At 32.5% G+C, this 16,039-nt stretch overlaps 1 protein-coding gene across 1 annotated transcript; it reads right to left on the bottom strand.

Moving 5' to 3' along the window:
- Nucleotides 1-1,422: 1,422 nt before the first annotated feature.
- On the bottom strand, nucleotides 1,423-12,861 carry LOC130904182 (protein takeout-like). The gene is made up of 5 exons (XM_057816802.1): nucleotides 12,707-12,861; nucleotides 10,860-11,088; nucleotides 7,248-7,381; nucleotides 2,829-2,981; nucleotides 1,423-1,634 (listed from the first exon to the last, which is right to left on the bottom strand). Exons 1-5 carry the CDS (start codon nucleotides 12,783-12,785, stop codon nucleotides 1,486-1,488), a joined length of 744 nt encoding a protein of 247 aa, XP_057672785.1. The 5' UTR covers nucleotides 12,786-12,861; the 3' UTR covers nucleotides 1,423-1,485.
- Between the last annotated feature and the right edge of the window lie 3,178 nt (nucleotides 12,862-16,039).

The raw sequence follows: 16,039 nt of genomic DNA, 5'->3' as shown, positions 1-16,039 counted from the left end.
GCACTTTGGGAAATTTATGCAATTGTAGATGTACCTTTGCGCATGGCGTTTTAACAGAAAGAAATATTGAGGATGAGAATAATATCGAAAAAAATAACAGAGTGAATGAGTTTGGAAGAGAGATCACACCTCAACCTGGACCTTCAAGTTGTCAAGCAAAGAAAAACATATCGCAGATTTCTGGTTGCCATAAATTTGAATCGAAATGACACAGTAAGCGAAAATGGACGTCATCATGTAGCTCTTCATCGACAGATGACGACATTTCTTTATAAAGCGAGACTTTAACAGAAACATTTTCCTCGGAAGATGAAGTAAAACACAAAATCGAAAAGAGAACATCGGATGAAAAGACTAAGAAGACGAACATCAAAGAAACAAGGGTAAGTAATTCAAATATTGACGCAGAAAACATTCAGAGGAAGCTATATAGAGGAAATGAAGATAAATACTCAGAAGTCCAACTTGGAATAGAAAACGATAACAGGAAGACAAGTAGTGATAAAGATGAAAGCTTTCTGAATGTTAGTTTTATCGAAATGCTGGACACCCTATTAGGATAATCCAAAACAAATCAGAAAAAAAGCTATAAACAGAAAAGCCCTTATTGTGAAGAAAGCAGTTTTTTCGACCGAAAGAGTTGTAAAAGTTACCAAAGCGCCAGTAAAAGTCACCAAAATAGAAAAAATCGATCGAAAAAACGAAGATCTGGGAGAAAAAATTACACACAAAGAATCATGGTACTGTAAAGCTTGCCGAGAAGACGTTAAAAAGATATACGATGTGCTCGGCGTGTTCGGTGTACTTTCACGAAGAATGGGTAGGGCTCACCAAGAATGATAAAATAAATTTTGTCTGTTCAGATTGCTGCTAATTTTGTCACTGTTACTTATTTTTTCAGAGCGTGTTTACGCACGATTGAAAATTTATATTCAGTTCTTCAGAAATATTATTTATTTTAGTTTATTAGTTTATTGTCATCATAAATTTGTTTTTTGAAATATATTCGATTAACGAAAGATTTATGTTTTTGACAAAATAAATCACTCTTTATATCATGAACATGCCCTTGGCATATTAGGCACATCCGATGGGCATATTAACGACAGAGCTGGTAATACGCCCTGAATGATTAGTGCTGAAAAAAACGATATAATGAGAAAATAAAGAATAAATAATGGCGTTGATGTCCATAAATTATATCTTCAAGAATGAGGGTATGGTTTCTATAAAATATCAATGTACATATTTACTTTCTTATAATTTTTATCAAGGTTTCTGCTTACCATGGGCATATTGACTGCATCTACCTTATTGGGCGTGAGCTTCCCTAATCAACCCAAATTAACAATTTAACTATAGAAAACAAAATTTTTTGTAATAGAAATACTTCGTTCATGAGATAAATTAAAAAATGTCATGGAAAACTTAACTTATAGCTTTTATTTAAACTAAAAATAAACAATTTCAACATTCATACAACAATCAAGGAAACAAAAATTGATAAGGAATTTTTGTGGCGAAACCGTTGATAATAGATACTGTAATTGTATTGATTGTAGTTTTAACAGTTGGACTCAAGTCTTCCACAACAGATTTCCACTCCTTATTTAGAAATTCGTTTGTCGTTTTAGCTGAAAATATCAAAATTAATAAAATAATGACAAATAAAAGCATTGATATATTTCTGATGAATTTTCGTTATTTTCAATTTGGTACTCTACATCTCGTGACGATTTTGATTTCATTGTAACAATGCTGTGTCAACTCGGAACGGAGACATTTCAGGTAAATGAAAAGGTAGTCTGAGTACATAATACAACTCGTGATTCATTAAAAGTATTACCTGGAATTTAGTATCTAATCCACTTTGTAAAGTTGAAATATTCAAAAATTGAAACCTAGAATTTCTGAATTCTCTAAGTTAGGTTAGGTTACCTGATCTAAATGACAATTTTATAAATAATAGAGATTGAATATGAATATTTGTTTATACAAGACTGAATCCCTCGAAACGTTTAAGAAAATAAAGCGTTGAGAATTGGATATATACGATCAGGCTGTAAGCTCCAATTAACTCTTTATCAACATTACCAGTAGCAGGAATTTACGAAGAGAAGTGAAAGTGGCTAAGGAAATTAGTATTTTATCTGCAAAATATTCATAATCAGACTTCCTTTGCAAATCAAAGTACGTAAGTCTACAAGAGTATCCATGTCCAGTTCCAATAAGTAGTAACCTCTTAATTATACTGCAAATTTAATACCTCTCCCGCAAAAATTGATTCCAGTGGGAAAACTTCCTTGGAGAGAATCTTTACATTCATTCCTTGACTACTAAACTATAGAGCGATTTGTAGATTGAATATGAACAATGGGTCAATTCCTTATAGTTTGATTTGCTGCTCGTTGATTAGACTCTGGATTGAAGTATAGAGAAAAAACTGACTTTACAAATCGCCATATCCTCTAGCTACGTCCCTGCTCTCAAGATGAGCTGAATCAATCTAAATATTTCTCCGACAGAAATCGAAGAATAATTTTCAGTTAGAGGGGAAAATGTATAATTATTTCATATAATTTAAGCCCACGGAATGATAAAGTTCTACGACAATAACCATTTAGTTTGCCAAGTCGATTCTCAAATGAAAGATTTTATAGTTGGTACCTAGCCTAACCTAACCTCACCTAACATAACCAAATGTGATTTGTTTGTTTCGATCATTTTGAATGAAAATTATTTGAAGAGAAAAGAAAATATGAAGAAGCTTTTGTCACTGCTATTATGTCGGGTAAAATAATGGAAAAGCTTCAACATTTCACACTTACCGAGCTGTTCGTTTCCGTTGAATAAATTATCGAAGTGAATGTGTAACTTTTGCATACTAAAGTTCACTTCATTGTCATCTTGCACTTGCATGTAATCATAATCTCCTCTTTTCACTACTTTAAAGTTAATAGAGAAACTTATATCAGGTTGTTCTGAAATAATAAAAAATCTTTAAATTTAGCTGAAATTTTTAATTTGACACATACTGTTTCAAGATTATATCAATCATCATTTCATAATAGACTGAGATCCAGATATACTATTACTTGCTTAACACTAAAAATCACTTTTGGAAACTCTCAATTGCTGAGTAAAGAACGTTGAGGAAACTATAAGTTAACCCGATCTGAATGTTCGGAAATTAACCTGGGTAAGGTTAATTTTTGTTCGGAAACTAAACAAGTAAATCGGGTCATATGTTATGATCCTTTCTACCCTGGCAGACACCGAAAACACTGATTGATTTTATCGAAAATCGCACTGGGTGAGCTTCGTTTTTATCCCAGAAAAATAATTTAAATATAATTTGTACCCCTCAAAAAATAAGTATAAACTACGCTCTCGGAAAAAGATATTCTGTTAACAAGAAACTGAGAAGCTATTGATCAAATTAATACGATACGATTTTATTGAGTAGTATGAATACAAAAGCATTTGTTTAGTCCCAATAATAAATCACTAAGCGGTTAATAATAACATGAGATGAAGTACAAAATTGTAATAAAATGTGAAGGATAATTTCATAAAATTAGATTTCTGACCTAACCTATATGTAAGAATGAAATAAGTTGCACCACTGGTGGTATAACTGTTAACAAAAGTGTTTCAAATATATACATTGCAAGATCTCATATTTCCTGAAGACTTCGCTGCAATGTACTCTATTTCTCGCATCGTAAATAATACTAAAGCAGTTTTCAGACGAACGTGAATCTTTTGAACTTTGCAAGAGTTGTCCCATAGAGAGATACCATAAAGCCGATGTTTGTGGATCAACAATAAAAAAGCGCAATGCTCCCCCCTTTGATACCATGTGCTTCCCAACTATTACTCAGATATTTCTCTGGTATTTCGTTCAGTAGAGCTAAATTTGAAACGAACCAAGATTTAGCTAGCTTTAGATTCTCGATGCTGATTTTATAGACGTCGGTTAAATTTTTATATATAGCAGAAACGATAGTGGTCACAGTACTGAATCCTGAGAGACTCCATCGTTTACCAATACCCAATTACATTCATAGCACAGAGCAAGACCAGAATCTATAAAATGTGTGTGAGACCTCAGAAATGAGAGCCGAGACATCAACAACAAAAAGAATAATGAGAACCACAGAGATGAAAATACTGCAAACCATCAAGGGAGTCACCCTTAGGGACCGAATAAGGAGTGATGACATAAGAGAAGAATTGGGCGTACAGGATGTGGTGAGATAGGTCAGAGCACGAAAAAGATTCTAGAGGGATCACGTAAAAAGAATACCAGAAGACAGATGGGCTAAAACTCAGAGATCGAACACACGCAGACCTGTAGGCAGACCACCAAAGAGGTCGTTCGATAGCTGGAGTTCAGCTTCTCAGGAAGATCCAGGAAGAGGGACAAACGTACAGGATTGATCAGTACCTGATCCTATTGAAAGAGGAAGAAGAAGATTCATAGCTCCAATAACGTTCAAGATCTCCTTAATAGTTGATTCACCAGCAAACTCGAAGCAGATTTGAAAATTCTAGCGTTGAAATGATGAAAATCTAAAAATGGATTACATTTTAATGACACTATTGCTTCGTGAACATCAGTTTCCAAAACTAACTCATAACAAAGGATGATGGTATAGGTAGGGAATTCAAAAAACAAAAGGGATCAGCTTGGACATCTTCAATACTTTTATGTATTGAATTAATTAGAATTCAATATAGTTAACGCTTTGTTTTGACGTTAAGTGTTTTGCTCGTGGATTATCACGTTCCAAATAGATTTATTCTAGTTTTCTGATTCATTAATATGCATTCATTGCCACCTACAATAAAATTTTCGCAATTCGCAGTATTTATCATTCAAAGAGTTCAAATTTAAACCTAAGTAGGTTAGAATTTATAAATTAAATTTTTTTTTTTTTTTTTTTATAAATTTTTCTCACCTTTATAAATGGTTCACTAAGATCGTAACGAAACGCTTGGAACGAAAATTAGACTTTTATCAGCCCAGAGAACAGGCGGGGTTCAGAATAGGGTATGGAACAAACGACCATTTGCAAACGATTAAGATACTGATAGAAAAATCCATAGAATATAATAGGCCCCTCGTAATGATATTTGTCGATTTTAAAAAGGCGTTTGACACAGTTGAACTTCCAGCAATTTTATCAGCCCTGCACCAATGTAGGATAGACTACAGATACGCAAAGCTCATTAAACACATATATGAAAACGCAACTCTAAATGTAAATCTCCACGAACCAACAAATAAGATACATGTAGGACGCGGGATTAGACAAGGAGACACTATCTCTCCTAAGCTCTTCACATGTGTGTTGGAATACTCTTTCAAAAAATTAAACTGGGAAGAGAAAGGTATAAATATCGACGGTGAGTATCTAAACCACCTGCGTTTCGCAGACAATATCGTCATAATCACCGACAATATGCAAGACGCTCGGCAGATGGCCACGGATTTGAAAAGAACCACAATGAATGTTGGCCTAGAAATAAATCTAGACAAAACCAAATTTATGACAAATCTGGTAACAAATGATAACATAATTATCAATGGAGGTGAGATAGCGCAAGTATATGACTATAAATATCTAGGCCATGAAGTGAGGATAGGAAGAGATAACCAAACGTGTGAGATAAAGCGTCGAATACAGTTAGGATGGATAGCTTTTGGCAAGTTGAGTAGTACCTTGAAATCAGACTTACCAATAAGCCTAAAGAGAAAAGTATATGAGCAGTGTGTTATACCTGTGATGTCCTATGGGGCAGAAACGCTTACCCTCACGAGACAAACTGCAGGAAAGATGAGAGTGGCGCAACGGGCAATGGAAAGGGCAATGTTGGGAATTACGAGAAGGGATAGAATTACAAATGAGAACATAAGAAGAAGAACAAACGTTAAGGACATTATTGAAATTATAGCCCAAAAGAAATGGAAATGGGCAGGCCATGTAGCCCGAATGACAGATAATAGATGGACGAAAAGAATATTGGAGTGGAGGCCAAGAATGGATAAGAGAAGTAGAGGCAGGCCGCCAACAAGATGGAGTGACGATGTAAAGAAAATTGTAGGAAATTGGATACAAACAGCTCAAGATAGAGATAGATGGTTTAAACTAGAGGAGGCCTATATCCAGCAGTGGATGGAAGATGGCTGATAGATGATGATGATGATGAGGTTAGAATACAATTTCAATCTCGTCTTTCTATGAGAAATAAATTTTGGTAGAAACGATGTGTTTGATTTATTACAAGGTTGGCGTCTATCATGACTAGTTGTATTTTATTCACAGCTGATCTGAATAGTTGGTTTGATTTGCAGTTAAAGCGCTTCTTCATTTGTGATTCTTTCTCTCCATGATATTCGTAGAATTCTTCTCAATATCCACATTTCAAAGGCTCACAATTTTTTCATTATGGCTTTGTTCAAAGTAGCTGGATTCAATGCAGAAGGATCGAGTATACTTATCATTTTATCATTTTCCTTTTCAATTCGTTTTTACATCGGAAGAAGTTTTTATAAAATGCACTACAAGCAATTTCAATTTTTACTTTTATATCTTCAGTGCTACCATTTTTGGAATTAATCCCTAGATATGTACTTTTTCAATGTTGATTATTTCCAATTTATAACTGTGCATTCTGATCTTGCATTTTCGACAGGTGCATGTATTTAGTTTTATCTAAATTCATGTGTAATCTTGAAGGTCTTCTATAAAAAAGTATTGGTTATAATATGTAACGAAAAGTGTTTTTATTATTTTGAGGTCTCTGTAATCAATTCGTTTTTCTTTCAGTATCTGTATCAAAGTCGGACTCTATCAAAATCCTTCTCGTAATCAATGAAGCCCGTATTAACTTTTTTGATAACATCAAGGCAACTGAAATGGGCATCCCGAGTACCAAGTTTTCAATAAATTTGTGTATAACTTTCAAAAAGGTTTTGAGCGTTTGATTCATTAGTCATGTTTTCTTGGGGATGGATGCTAGCTAATCTAATGAGATAGTACCTGTTTTATAAATATTATTGAAAATATTTGTTAGGTCTCCCTCAAACAGCTCAAATATGTCTAAAAACAAAAATATTATCGACATTCTAACCTTATAGGGGCCACTAAACCCAAGTTTCCCCTAGTAGCAGCAAGTATCGAAAGACATAAAATTCAACAATTCAATGTATAATGAGGAATTCGCATAAATAACCTTACCTAGAGTTATGTTGACATCACCGCTTCCTTTCAAAGCAAGTAAGTTTATTTTTCCATCCATTTGATATTTTCCCAAGATTTTAATTTGAGGACAGTGGAAGTCGATTTTCACTTTATTGTTTTTCAAGTCGATCCTGAAAACAAGCTACTACTTAATCAAAATAGCTTCCTTCGTCAAGTTACTATAAATTAATCATTAATTCACCTCAAAGCTAAAAACATTATTCGACAAAATAAAAAAAAATGTTTCACTTCGTGAAATACAAAAAACATTTGAAGCTTTAAAATTTTGTCCATCAGTTGTACACATTAAGCTACATCTCTGAAGATGATTTTAATGGGATAATCAATTGTATTTTGAGGTATTTCAGGTGTTCTTGCCATATAATTAGATCACATAATACCTGTAAGTAGGGCAAATCTAGTGGGTGCCTGATATTATCATAGTATACTTGAATATACCCCTAAAAATATTAGCAGACTTCTCCTGCAGTGAAAACATTCTAAATAATTTGCTACTTTTGTAATGTTACAAATAATTTCGCAAAATTGTTGCCTAGGCCGGCCCTGTTCAACTACCATGGAATTTTAAAAATTCCGAGAATTCACGTGACTCTTTTCGGGCTGCGTCTTTCACATTTTTTCATAAATATATTATAAACTCGTTTGATTTTTATTTGTATATAATTTTTTTAGTAGTGCTTATTTACAGTATTTCTTCTAAACAATTTCTAGGAATGTCTATTTATTCATTGCTTTCTTTTATTCTAGATCTTTATGGAATCATATTTAGGTATATAAATGATTTGTGTAAACGCAGTACTTATTTATAAGTGAATTATTATAAATGTTGTATAGTATATAAACAAATTAAGAACGTAAGAAACATTGTTTATTAATCAATCCCACGAATGGAAAGAGTATAAATAAACACGAAACACGTTTCAGTAATAACTACCTATAGTTTGGGTAAGGTCTGATCAGTCTATGGTCACTAGGAGCGAATAGAAAATTCAACATCGTCAAAGAAAACAACTTCATTTCTTTCGTTCATTACATTATTAGTTTCAATATTCTCAGACTTCTTAATAGTTTTCCTTTCACAAAAATGTAGATACTCATTTTGAAGCTTCCAGTTTATACAAAAACATTCTCAGGATGATGTATCCTTATTCTTACAATTTTGAAACTTCATGGAAAGTTCAAAATGTCCCAATTTTCCGTAAATATGTCCTTAAATATCCAAGAGTGAGTTTACGTTACACAGAATCGATTGCGAGTCCTGAACATTCGGAAGCTTTCTTCTTGTGAAGACTCTGACTGATCCATTATTTTCCCTTGAATTATTTGAGGGAACATTTTGTACACATAAATATTTTCGAAATCCTTGAGAATATTATCAAATATTTCTTTCTAATAAAGAAAATTTTTATTATCAACCAATAATTCAACATCTTCCTTACATCATAGGATACCTTGATATGCAATTGGAAGTTGCTAAATTAATATCTTCGAGAGCTCATTTTACGGTGAAAATTTATAGGTTATGAAAAAATTTAAACCTCTTTTGTACAGAATTTTGTGCTCTAAATTATTTTGTCCCGGCAGTATTTCCAAAATCCTCGTGGATTTCGAGTTATTCGCGATTCAAAATATTTCTGAGTGTATAAAATCATTTTAAAGTGAGAATTTTGTCTTCAGTCAATTTTTGATTCTTTTGGTATAGACATGTATATAACCAGAATAACTAAGACCAGTTCTAGTACTTTAATTCAGGTCTCTACGATCACGAAGCAATGTTAACAAAACTTTCCGTGAAATCCAATACTAAAAATGCTTTTCCAAATTATGATGTATCTTTTTGAAAAAGAAAAGAACTGACTGGAACATGCTTTTTGGTGATGGGAACTTTTAGTTTGACACCAGTGATAAAATATCTCTATTTGCAGACGATACTAATTTCTCTTGGAGTAAACCGTGATCTCACGGCACTTCATGGGATCATATCTAGTGACTTAATCACCTTTAAATCATGATGCGACTCTAATCTTCTGTGTCCCAACGTTCTTAAAACTAAAATTGACGTCGTTCAATATATAAAACTCTTAGGGCTTGAAATGGAAGTTACAGCGCTTTATTTAAAAAATTTAGTTCTCTTTGTTTTGCGCTGAGATCAGTTTCCAAAGAATTGAACTTGTCCCTCTCCTTAACATTTTATTATGTCCTTATTGAGTACCATTTCCGATAAGCCCTTTTCTTCTGGGGCGACTCAATTTGAGAGACTCTTCAAGCTGTTGGATATTTACTTGCACTAAACAGCAGTGCTTACTGTAGGGACTTCTTTAGAGGCATGCTGCATACTGGTTTACATTAATTGTTTTTTAGCTTTTACAAGCTTTTGTCTACAAAGTGTAACAAGGAACGAAGCAATAAAAAACTGGTGGCCACTGTACTGGACCATTTTTTCCGATACATTTTTAGTCACCAATTAGTGATTAGAATTAACAAAAGCACCATCATGTAAGAACCACATCCTTTGACGTCTACAAAGTAAGACTTCCTCCAATAAAAGAGGTAATTCATTTACTAGATAATCTAAAAAAATCTCAGAATTTAAAAGTTTTTCAAAAAATATAATCCTACTATATATACACCAAAAATACATTCCCACACATCCAACGACCATCTAATTTAAGTGTGTGTTTGGATTAATTGATGAATAATAGTGAAAGTTTTGAGTGTTAACACAAACATTATCATTAAACGTTGCTTCATCTCCAAATAGAACGTAGTGGAAAAATTCCCAATTTTTCGTAAAGCCCATCTACAAAATGCTTGTAATCTTCAAAAAGATTTGTCAAGGATCCTTTCACACCGTAGTATCTCAGTTCTTTTCCCTATAAATACTCCTTAAGCTTGTGTGTGGATTTGTAGTAACTGCCATCAAAACATCAATTTTATTTTCTTCTGACACAAAAGTTTTTAATCGCTTATGCTTTCAATAATTACTTGAACCAATCCATCAATTTTTCCAAGCTTGCTTTTGTAGGTTGCTGCCGAAAAGCAGTATTAGAATTTTAATTCACCCCGTATTAAATTCAATAAATATTAACGAAAAAAATTATTTTCCAGAATATTTATTATTATTCGAATACTTTGGCCGTAATAGATCTTCATTCTTGAATTTCTCTTACATTGTACAGGATATTAAACTTTCCAAATAACCTGTAGAATACATCACAAACCTATATTAAAAATATGCAATAAAATATAGGGTATTTCATATAGAAAAATGTAACTTTGATAATGCACTCTGGAATGTATCCTGTGAGATAGTAAATTATTTTAAAATGTGAAGACTGATGCTATTTGAAAAAGGACAAAGGAAGGACACTGAAGTTTATCACTCTTATCAATCAAATGTATAAAAAAGTTGGATGGACAATCGAAAATCGAATCTTCGAATGAAAATTCAGTCATTCTCATTAACATATTAATTGCTCTGTAAGTTTTTACTCTAAATTTTTGTTCAGTATATTGACTACTCTTATTTGAAAGCCGTATTCACCGATAATTACATATCAATTTTAAGTTAATTTGTACGCAACATACTTAAGGTGTTTTATATCAGCCTGGTCCAATCCCCATAGATCCATGTCCTCGATTAAGAGTTTCAACGTTCCAGAATTGACTTCTACTTTATCAACTTTCAATGGTTTGAAATTTGGAATATTATATTTCTTATCTCCATTTACTAGATTTGGTAAACCTGCTCGTGCCGATGATAAACAGCATGCGTCAAAATCGGGAGCATCTTTCTTGCAAGTAGTTAAATACGACGCTAAAATGAAGACAGAAAATTATTTACAGAAAATATCAATATTTTCACATTAGTAAATGAATTCATTTATGTTTTTTGGTATGTTTAGAAGTTGGTGAAGAAAGATTAATTTTTAATTGTTCAATTTAGACAACAATCAATCATGCTAAAGAACGACCTCGCTTTATGGCCTAGATATAATAACATCACTCAATAAGTTGTTTGATTGACATAGTTTTCCAATTAGAGCATTAGACCGCTCTATTGCTCAAAGTTGAATATCTCAAAAGTACTGCTTTCGCGTGTTTTTTTCTCGAGATTGATCGATTTTTTTCTTATATGTTATCGTTAGTGATATTGTTTATTGTTAAAAAAAATTTTAAAGCTCCCGTTTTTTGTGAATCTTAAAAGTTAATTCAGACTTTGTTAAAAAAATTAATATAAGTATGGAGGAAAGTACAAACTGTGACTATTTTTTCTAACATTAATACGACGAAATTCAGGAGGTGCTTCACGCAGGACTTTTAGGCTCATAACATAGCAAGTGATTCTTTTCCACTCTTTTATATTTTTTGCTTTCGTTTTCCAGTCCTAAAATCCTCTTTCTCATCAACTCTGCAAACCATTTTCCCCTTGGTCTTCCTTTTTTTCTTGTTCCTCCTTGTTTTATGTTCATCATTTTTTTTGTTGCTCTAAAATCTGGCATCTCTGTAGTTTGCATAGTTCTGCTTCTCCAAATAGATTCCCTATTCTATTATTCCTTTTTCCTCTCCCTCTTTTTTACCGCCTAGTATGCTTCTAAGTATTTTTATTTCCTATATATATAACTTCTCTTTCTCTGCTTTGCTAATAATCATCACATCACGAGGAGTTTGTCAAACTTGCTCAAACAATTTAACTGTGAGAAGTGAATTCTTCGTATTGTTTGAATATTTATTGTGGAATATTTAAGTAGATTTATGAGCTCTTTACAAAAGCAATGCTGAGTACTACAAATTTTATTCACTTTATGTCTAATTTTCTAATTTCATTTCTGTTAATGTTAATATTCGATAAACCTTTTTCATTGGTAAGAAAATTTTTAGAATCGGTTTCGTATTTTTTATCTATTACAAACAAAACAAAAATTTGGTAATGTAAAAATGACTTTTTGCTATAGTTAACATTTTCACAGATAAATTTTCTTAAAATAGATGCAATCAATTTTGGAAAATATAAATTACAATAAATAATATGAATTTTCATCGTAGGTTTTGTATACTTTTTTTTTCGGAAACACTGAAACTGTACGAAAAACTTAATCCGTTTCTGTTAATCAATTTAATTTATACTTATCGTGAATGAAATTTTGGCAATTGATATGATATTAAGTATAAGCACCAAAGAAAAGTATACAAGCAAGGAATTGAAATAATGAGAAGTCTTAACTTACATCTGTTTTATTGATGAAAACCATCAAAATAATCAATTTTATCAAGTCAAATAATTTTTTTAATAAGGATCATTTCCTCGGAAATCGTGTTCCTTATGAAAATTTTATGTAATAGTTCTTGATTAAAAAAAGGACTAACACAAAAGGTATTCCGATTTTTATTAAATAATGTATTTAATTTTTAAAAAATTTAGAGTCAATACGTACGTAAATTTTTAGGTTCCGAAGCTGAAACAATTCCACTGGTCAATCCAAAGACAAAAAACACGATCAAGGCTGTCCACATTTTGAAACAGGTTACGGTTAACGAGATCTTGGAACACTGAAAATTATTTCTACCAATATCCTTTATATATCCTCATTCTTTCGTATGTTACAGGGTAATTCAAGCTCTAATATTTTGATTAATTATTTTTTCATTCTACTTCTACGTTTATTAGATGGCGGTTCATGATACCAGGGCTGTTACTACCTCCATTCCGATTCAGGTACTTCCAAAACATGTGATTTTAACACATCAACCGTTCCTTCAGGTGTAGAAAAACGTTGACCTCACAATTTATTTTTAATCCGAAGAAATTATTGGGTGGCAAACAAGGGCTGTACGGCGGATGACCCAGCAATATTGACTGTTCAAAAACGTTTCTGTTTTAACTGATGTGTAAAAACTCGCATTCTCATTTCGAACAATTTTGTCAAAAAATTGCTGATTGCACTATTCAGAATTTAGCGTCTACGTTGTTCTAATAGAACGGTGGTGAGATATCCGAAAATACAGTCGAATATTGCTTCGAAGTGCTTCGTGTTGGATTTGGCTCATACAATTCATTGCTGTTTAGTTCCGAAATCATATGCATAGATCCATGATTCGTCGCCTTCCACTTTTGAACTACCGCGCTTGAATTTTCTCACCATTCTTTTGCACCAATCAACACGAGCTTTTTTTTGAGCGCACAGCATTGATTTTTTATGGCACAACAGTTGATTTTGAATGATCCTTACGAAATTCATCCTGCGACCACAAAAAACTACCAAAAGTCGTCGAAGAAAGTGTTTGCGTTTTCGTTTCATATATCTGTAAATAACTTAAATAGCATCTCTCGTACACTGGAGATTTTTTTCCGAATCCATACATCAAATATCCACTTACTACGGATTGATTTTTGGAATTAATACTTTACCAAGCAGCAGTAGCTCACTAGCTCCGAAAGAAATAGAAAATAAGGCAAAAACAGTCAAGACAAACGATAAACTGTAAAAAAACCAAAAATAGAAAACGAGTAGTGATCCATCTCAAAAAAAGGATTTTAAAGTGCTAAATACGATAGCCATAATCCAAAGGATTGAAAGGCTTGATGATGAGGAAGATGTTTGTTTGTATGTCGTGGAATCCAGTTAAGCTGTGATCTACAGTAACTTTTTTTGTTTTATTCTAGGAGGGTGTCAAATAGTACATTATTTTCAATGAATAAATTTTCGAATCTTTTCTAGTGAGACTATTGATGGAGTCCAAATTTGTTTTACATAAAATAGAAATGATCGTGGTCTTCCATCACGTGCCTAATATGTCAGCAACAATATTTATATGAATCAAATCAAAATTTCTGTGTACTTAGTAGAAATAATTACGAATTTTACGGTTTTTACAGATTTTTCAAAGTGGTTGAACTCTTTGAAATATATGATATAAATAGAAATAAGACATTGAATCGGATGACCAGGAGGTTGGCCGATGAGGGCTTGTAGATATGAAAAAGTTTACAATGGGTAAAACAAATCTCCAGATGTTTGGCAAGGAATGGCGGTAGCGTCTACGAGGGTTATACAAAAAGTAAATAAGTGTATATGTTTTTACGTGTAGAAGATATCTGTAGGGGGTTTAAAAGAAGTTTTTTTAGAGGGCTTGCTAACATGAGGGGTAGTGACTAAGAGGCTATGCAGTGTTTGTATGTTGTGGTATGTAAAATAAATTTCTAGAGGGTATATACAAGAAGTAATTAGAAGATCCGCAAAAATAGGATTGTAAAAGATGAGGGGGTAGTGTTTACGAGAGGGCTATACAGTTAGCTGATTTTTTTAAAGGTTTCTACATTCTGGAATTTTTATTTATTATATTTTTATATTTAATATATAATAATCATATTCACTGAAGTAAAATTGAATGAAAATTAAATAAGTTTTTGTAAGAACCGATTCCAACAACAAATGCGCGTTCAATTAATGAATTCGTTAAAAGAACAGTAAAAAAGTTCACATAACCTCAAATTTCAACTTTTAGTTGATCAGTTATTTACTTTATGACATCAATATCGTTGTCTCTTTTAACGATTACGTAAATCCTAAGAAACTATGGATCTTTTGGTGTTATTTTTGAATTCTATTGTTACAAGAAGATACTGAGTTCGATAAATTGTAGATTGTATCACTTGATGGGAGAGCTTCACAGCTACAGGGTGCGCCAGTCGATCCTGCGTTTTTGATATGGTTGCATTTTTCAAAATTTTATTCTTATAACCTCATTATGGACTCAAAAGCTTAGACGAAACGTTTAACAATAAAACCAATTGGCGTCCTTCCTGATCAATGCATTCTTGTAGGTGATTTTTGAAATTTGCTATCATGTTCTGAAGCCTGCGGAATTTCTCAACTATACGATGCCCAAAAACGTTTCGCTGGCTTCTTCTCACGGCAAGCCTCAGGTGTACAACATTTTCAAGAATTCGAAGGGAACTCGTACTGACATCTCGTCGACTCGTTGTTTTATCGTTTTATAGTTTAATTTTTTCACCCACGGCTTTATTGAATTTATAGTAGGTACTAGTTGATTGTGATTAACTTTAAAATAAGTACGAAAACTCTTCGGTTATTTGAAATATGTTTACCGGAAACTCGGCAAAAATTTTTGATTTTAGGGGTTAAATTTTCATATAATATGTCACATTTACAACCGTTGTTGGTAGATTGTGGAGATTTTTACTTAACAGTTAGTTGTATCCTCTGGAATCTTACGGATATGGTGCATGCTTCAACGTATTTATTCTACTCTATGCTTGTTTTGTTTATATTAAACAAAGCTCGCGCTCTTCTATGGTTTCGTAAAAAATTAGTTTCTCTATTGACAATGTACCACCATTAAAACGGAAATAGACAAGTTTGTATTAAAAAAAAAACAAGATTCAAGTCAGTTGAAGCCTTAAAAGCAAAAGCGACACGCGTCCTGAAGGAACTGATAGGAAATAGATCAATAGATAATTTCGAATTTACAGTATCTCCACAAGTTACAATCAATATTGTATGAATATTTGAATTTTCTTTAATAATTTATGTGCTAAGACAAATCTCTTAACAAGGTCTAGTGTTAGTAAGTTAGTAAAAAGTTTAACGAAACTCATGCAGTAAAATATTTATCCAAATCATCGGGCAAAAAACCTATAACAACTGAAGACAAATCTTTAGATTTTTGTGTCATGTTACAAGTAGATCCACATTTGTAAAGTAGAAAAGAGATACTCAAAATGTTGTACATTTACTTTAATACAA

This window comes from Diorhabda carinulata, chromosome 2 (genome assembly GCF_026250575.1).
Source record: "Diorhabda carinulata isolate Delta chromosome 2, icDioCari1.1, whole genome shotgun sequence".
Lineage (NCBI taxonomy): Eukaryota > Metazoa > Arthropoda > Insecta > Coleoptera > Chrysomelidae > Diorhabda > Diorhabda carinulata.
This window is presented reverse-complemented; position numbering and strand designations above follow the sequence as displayed.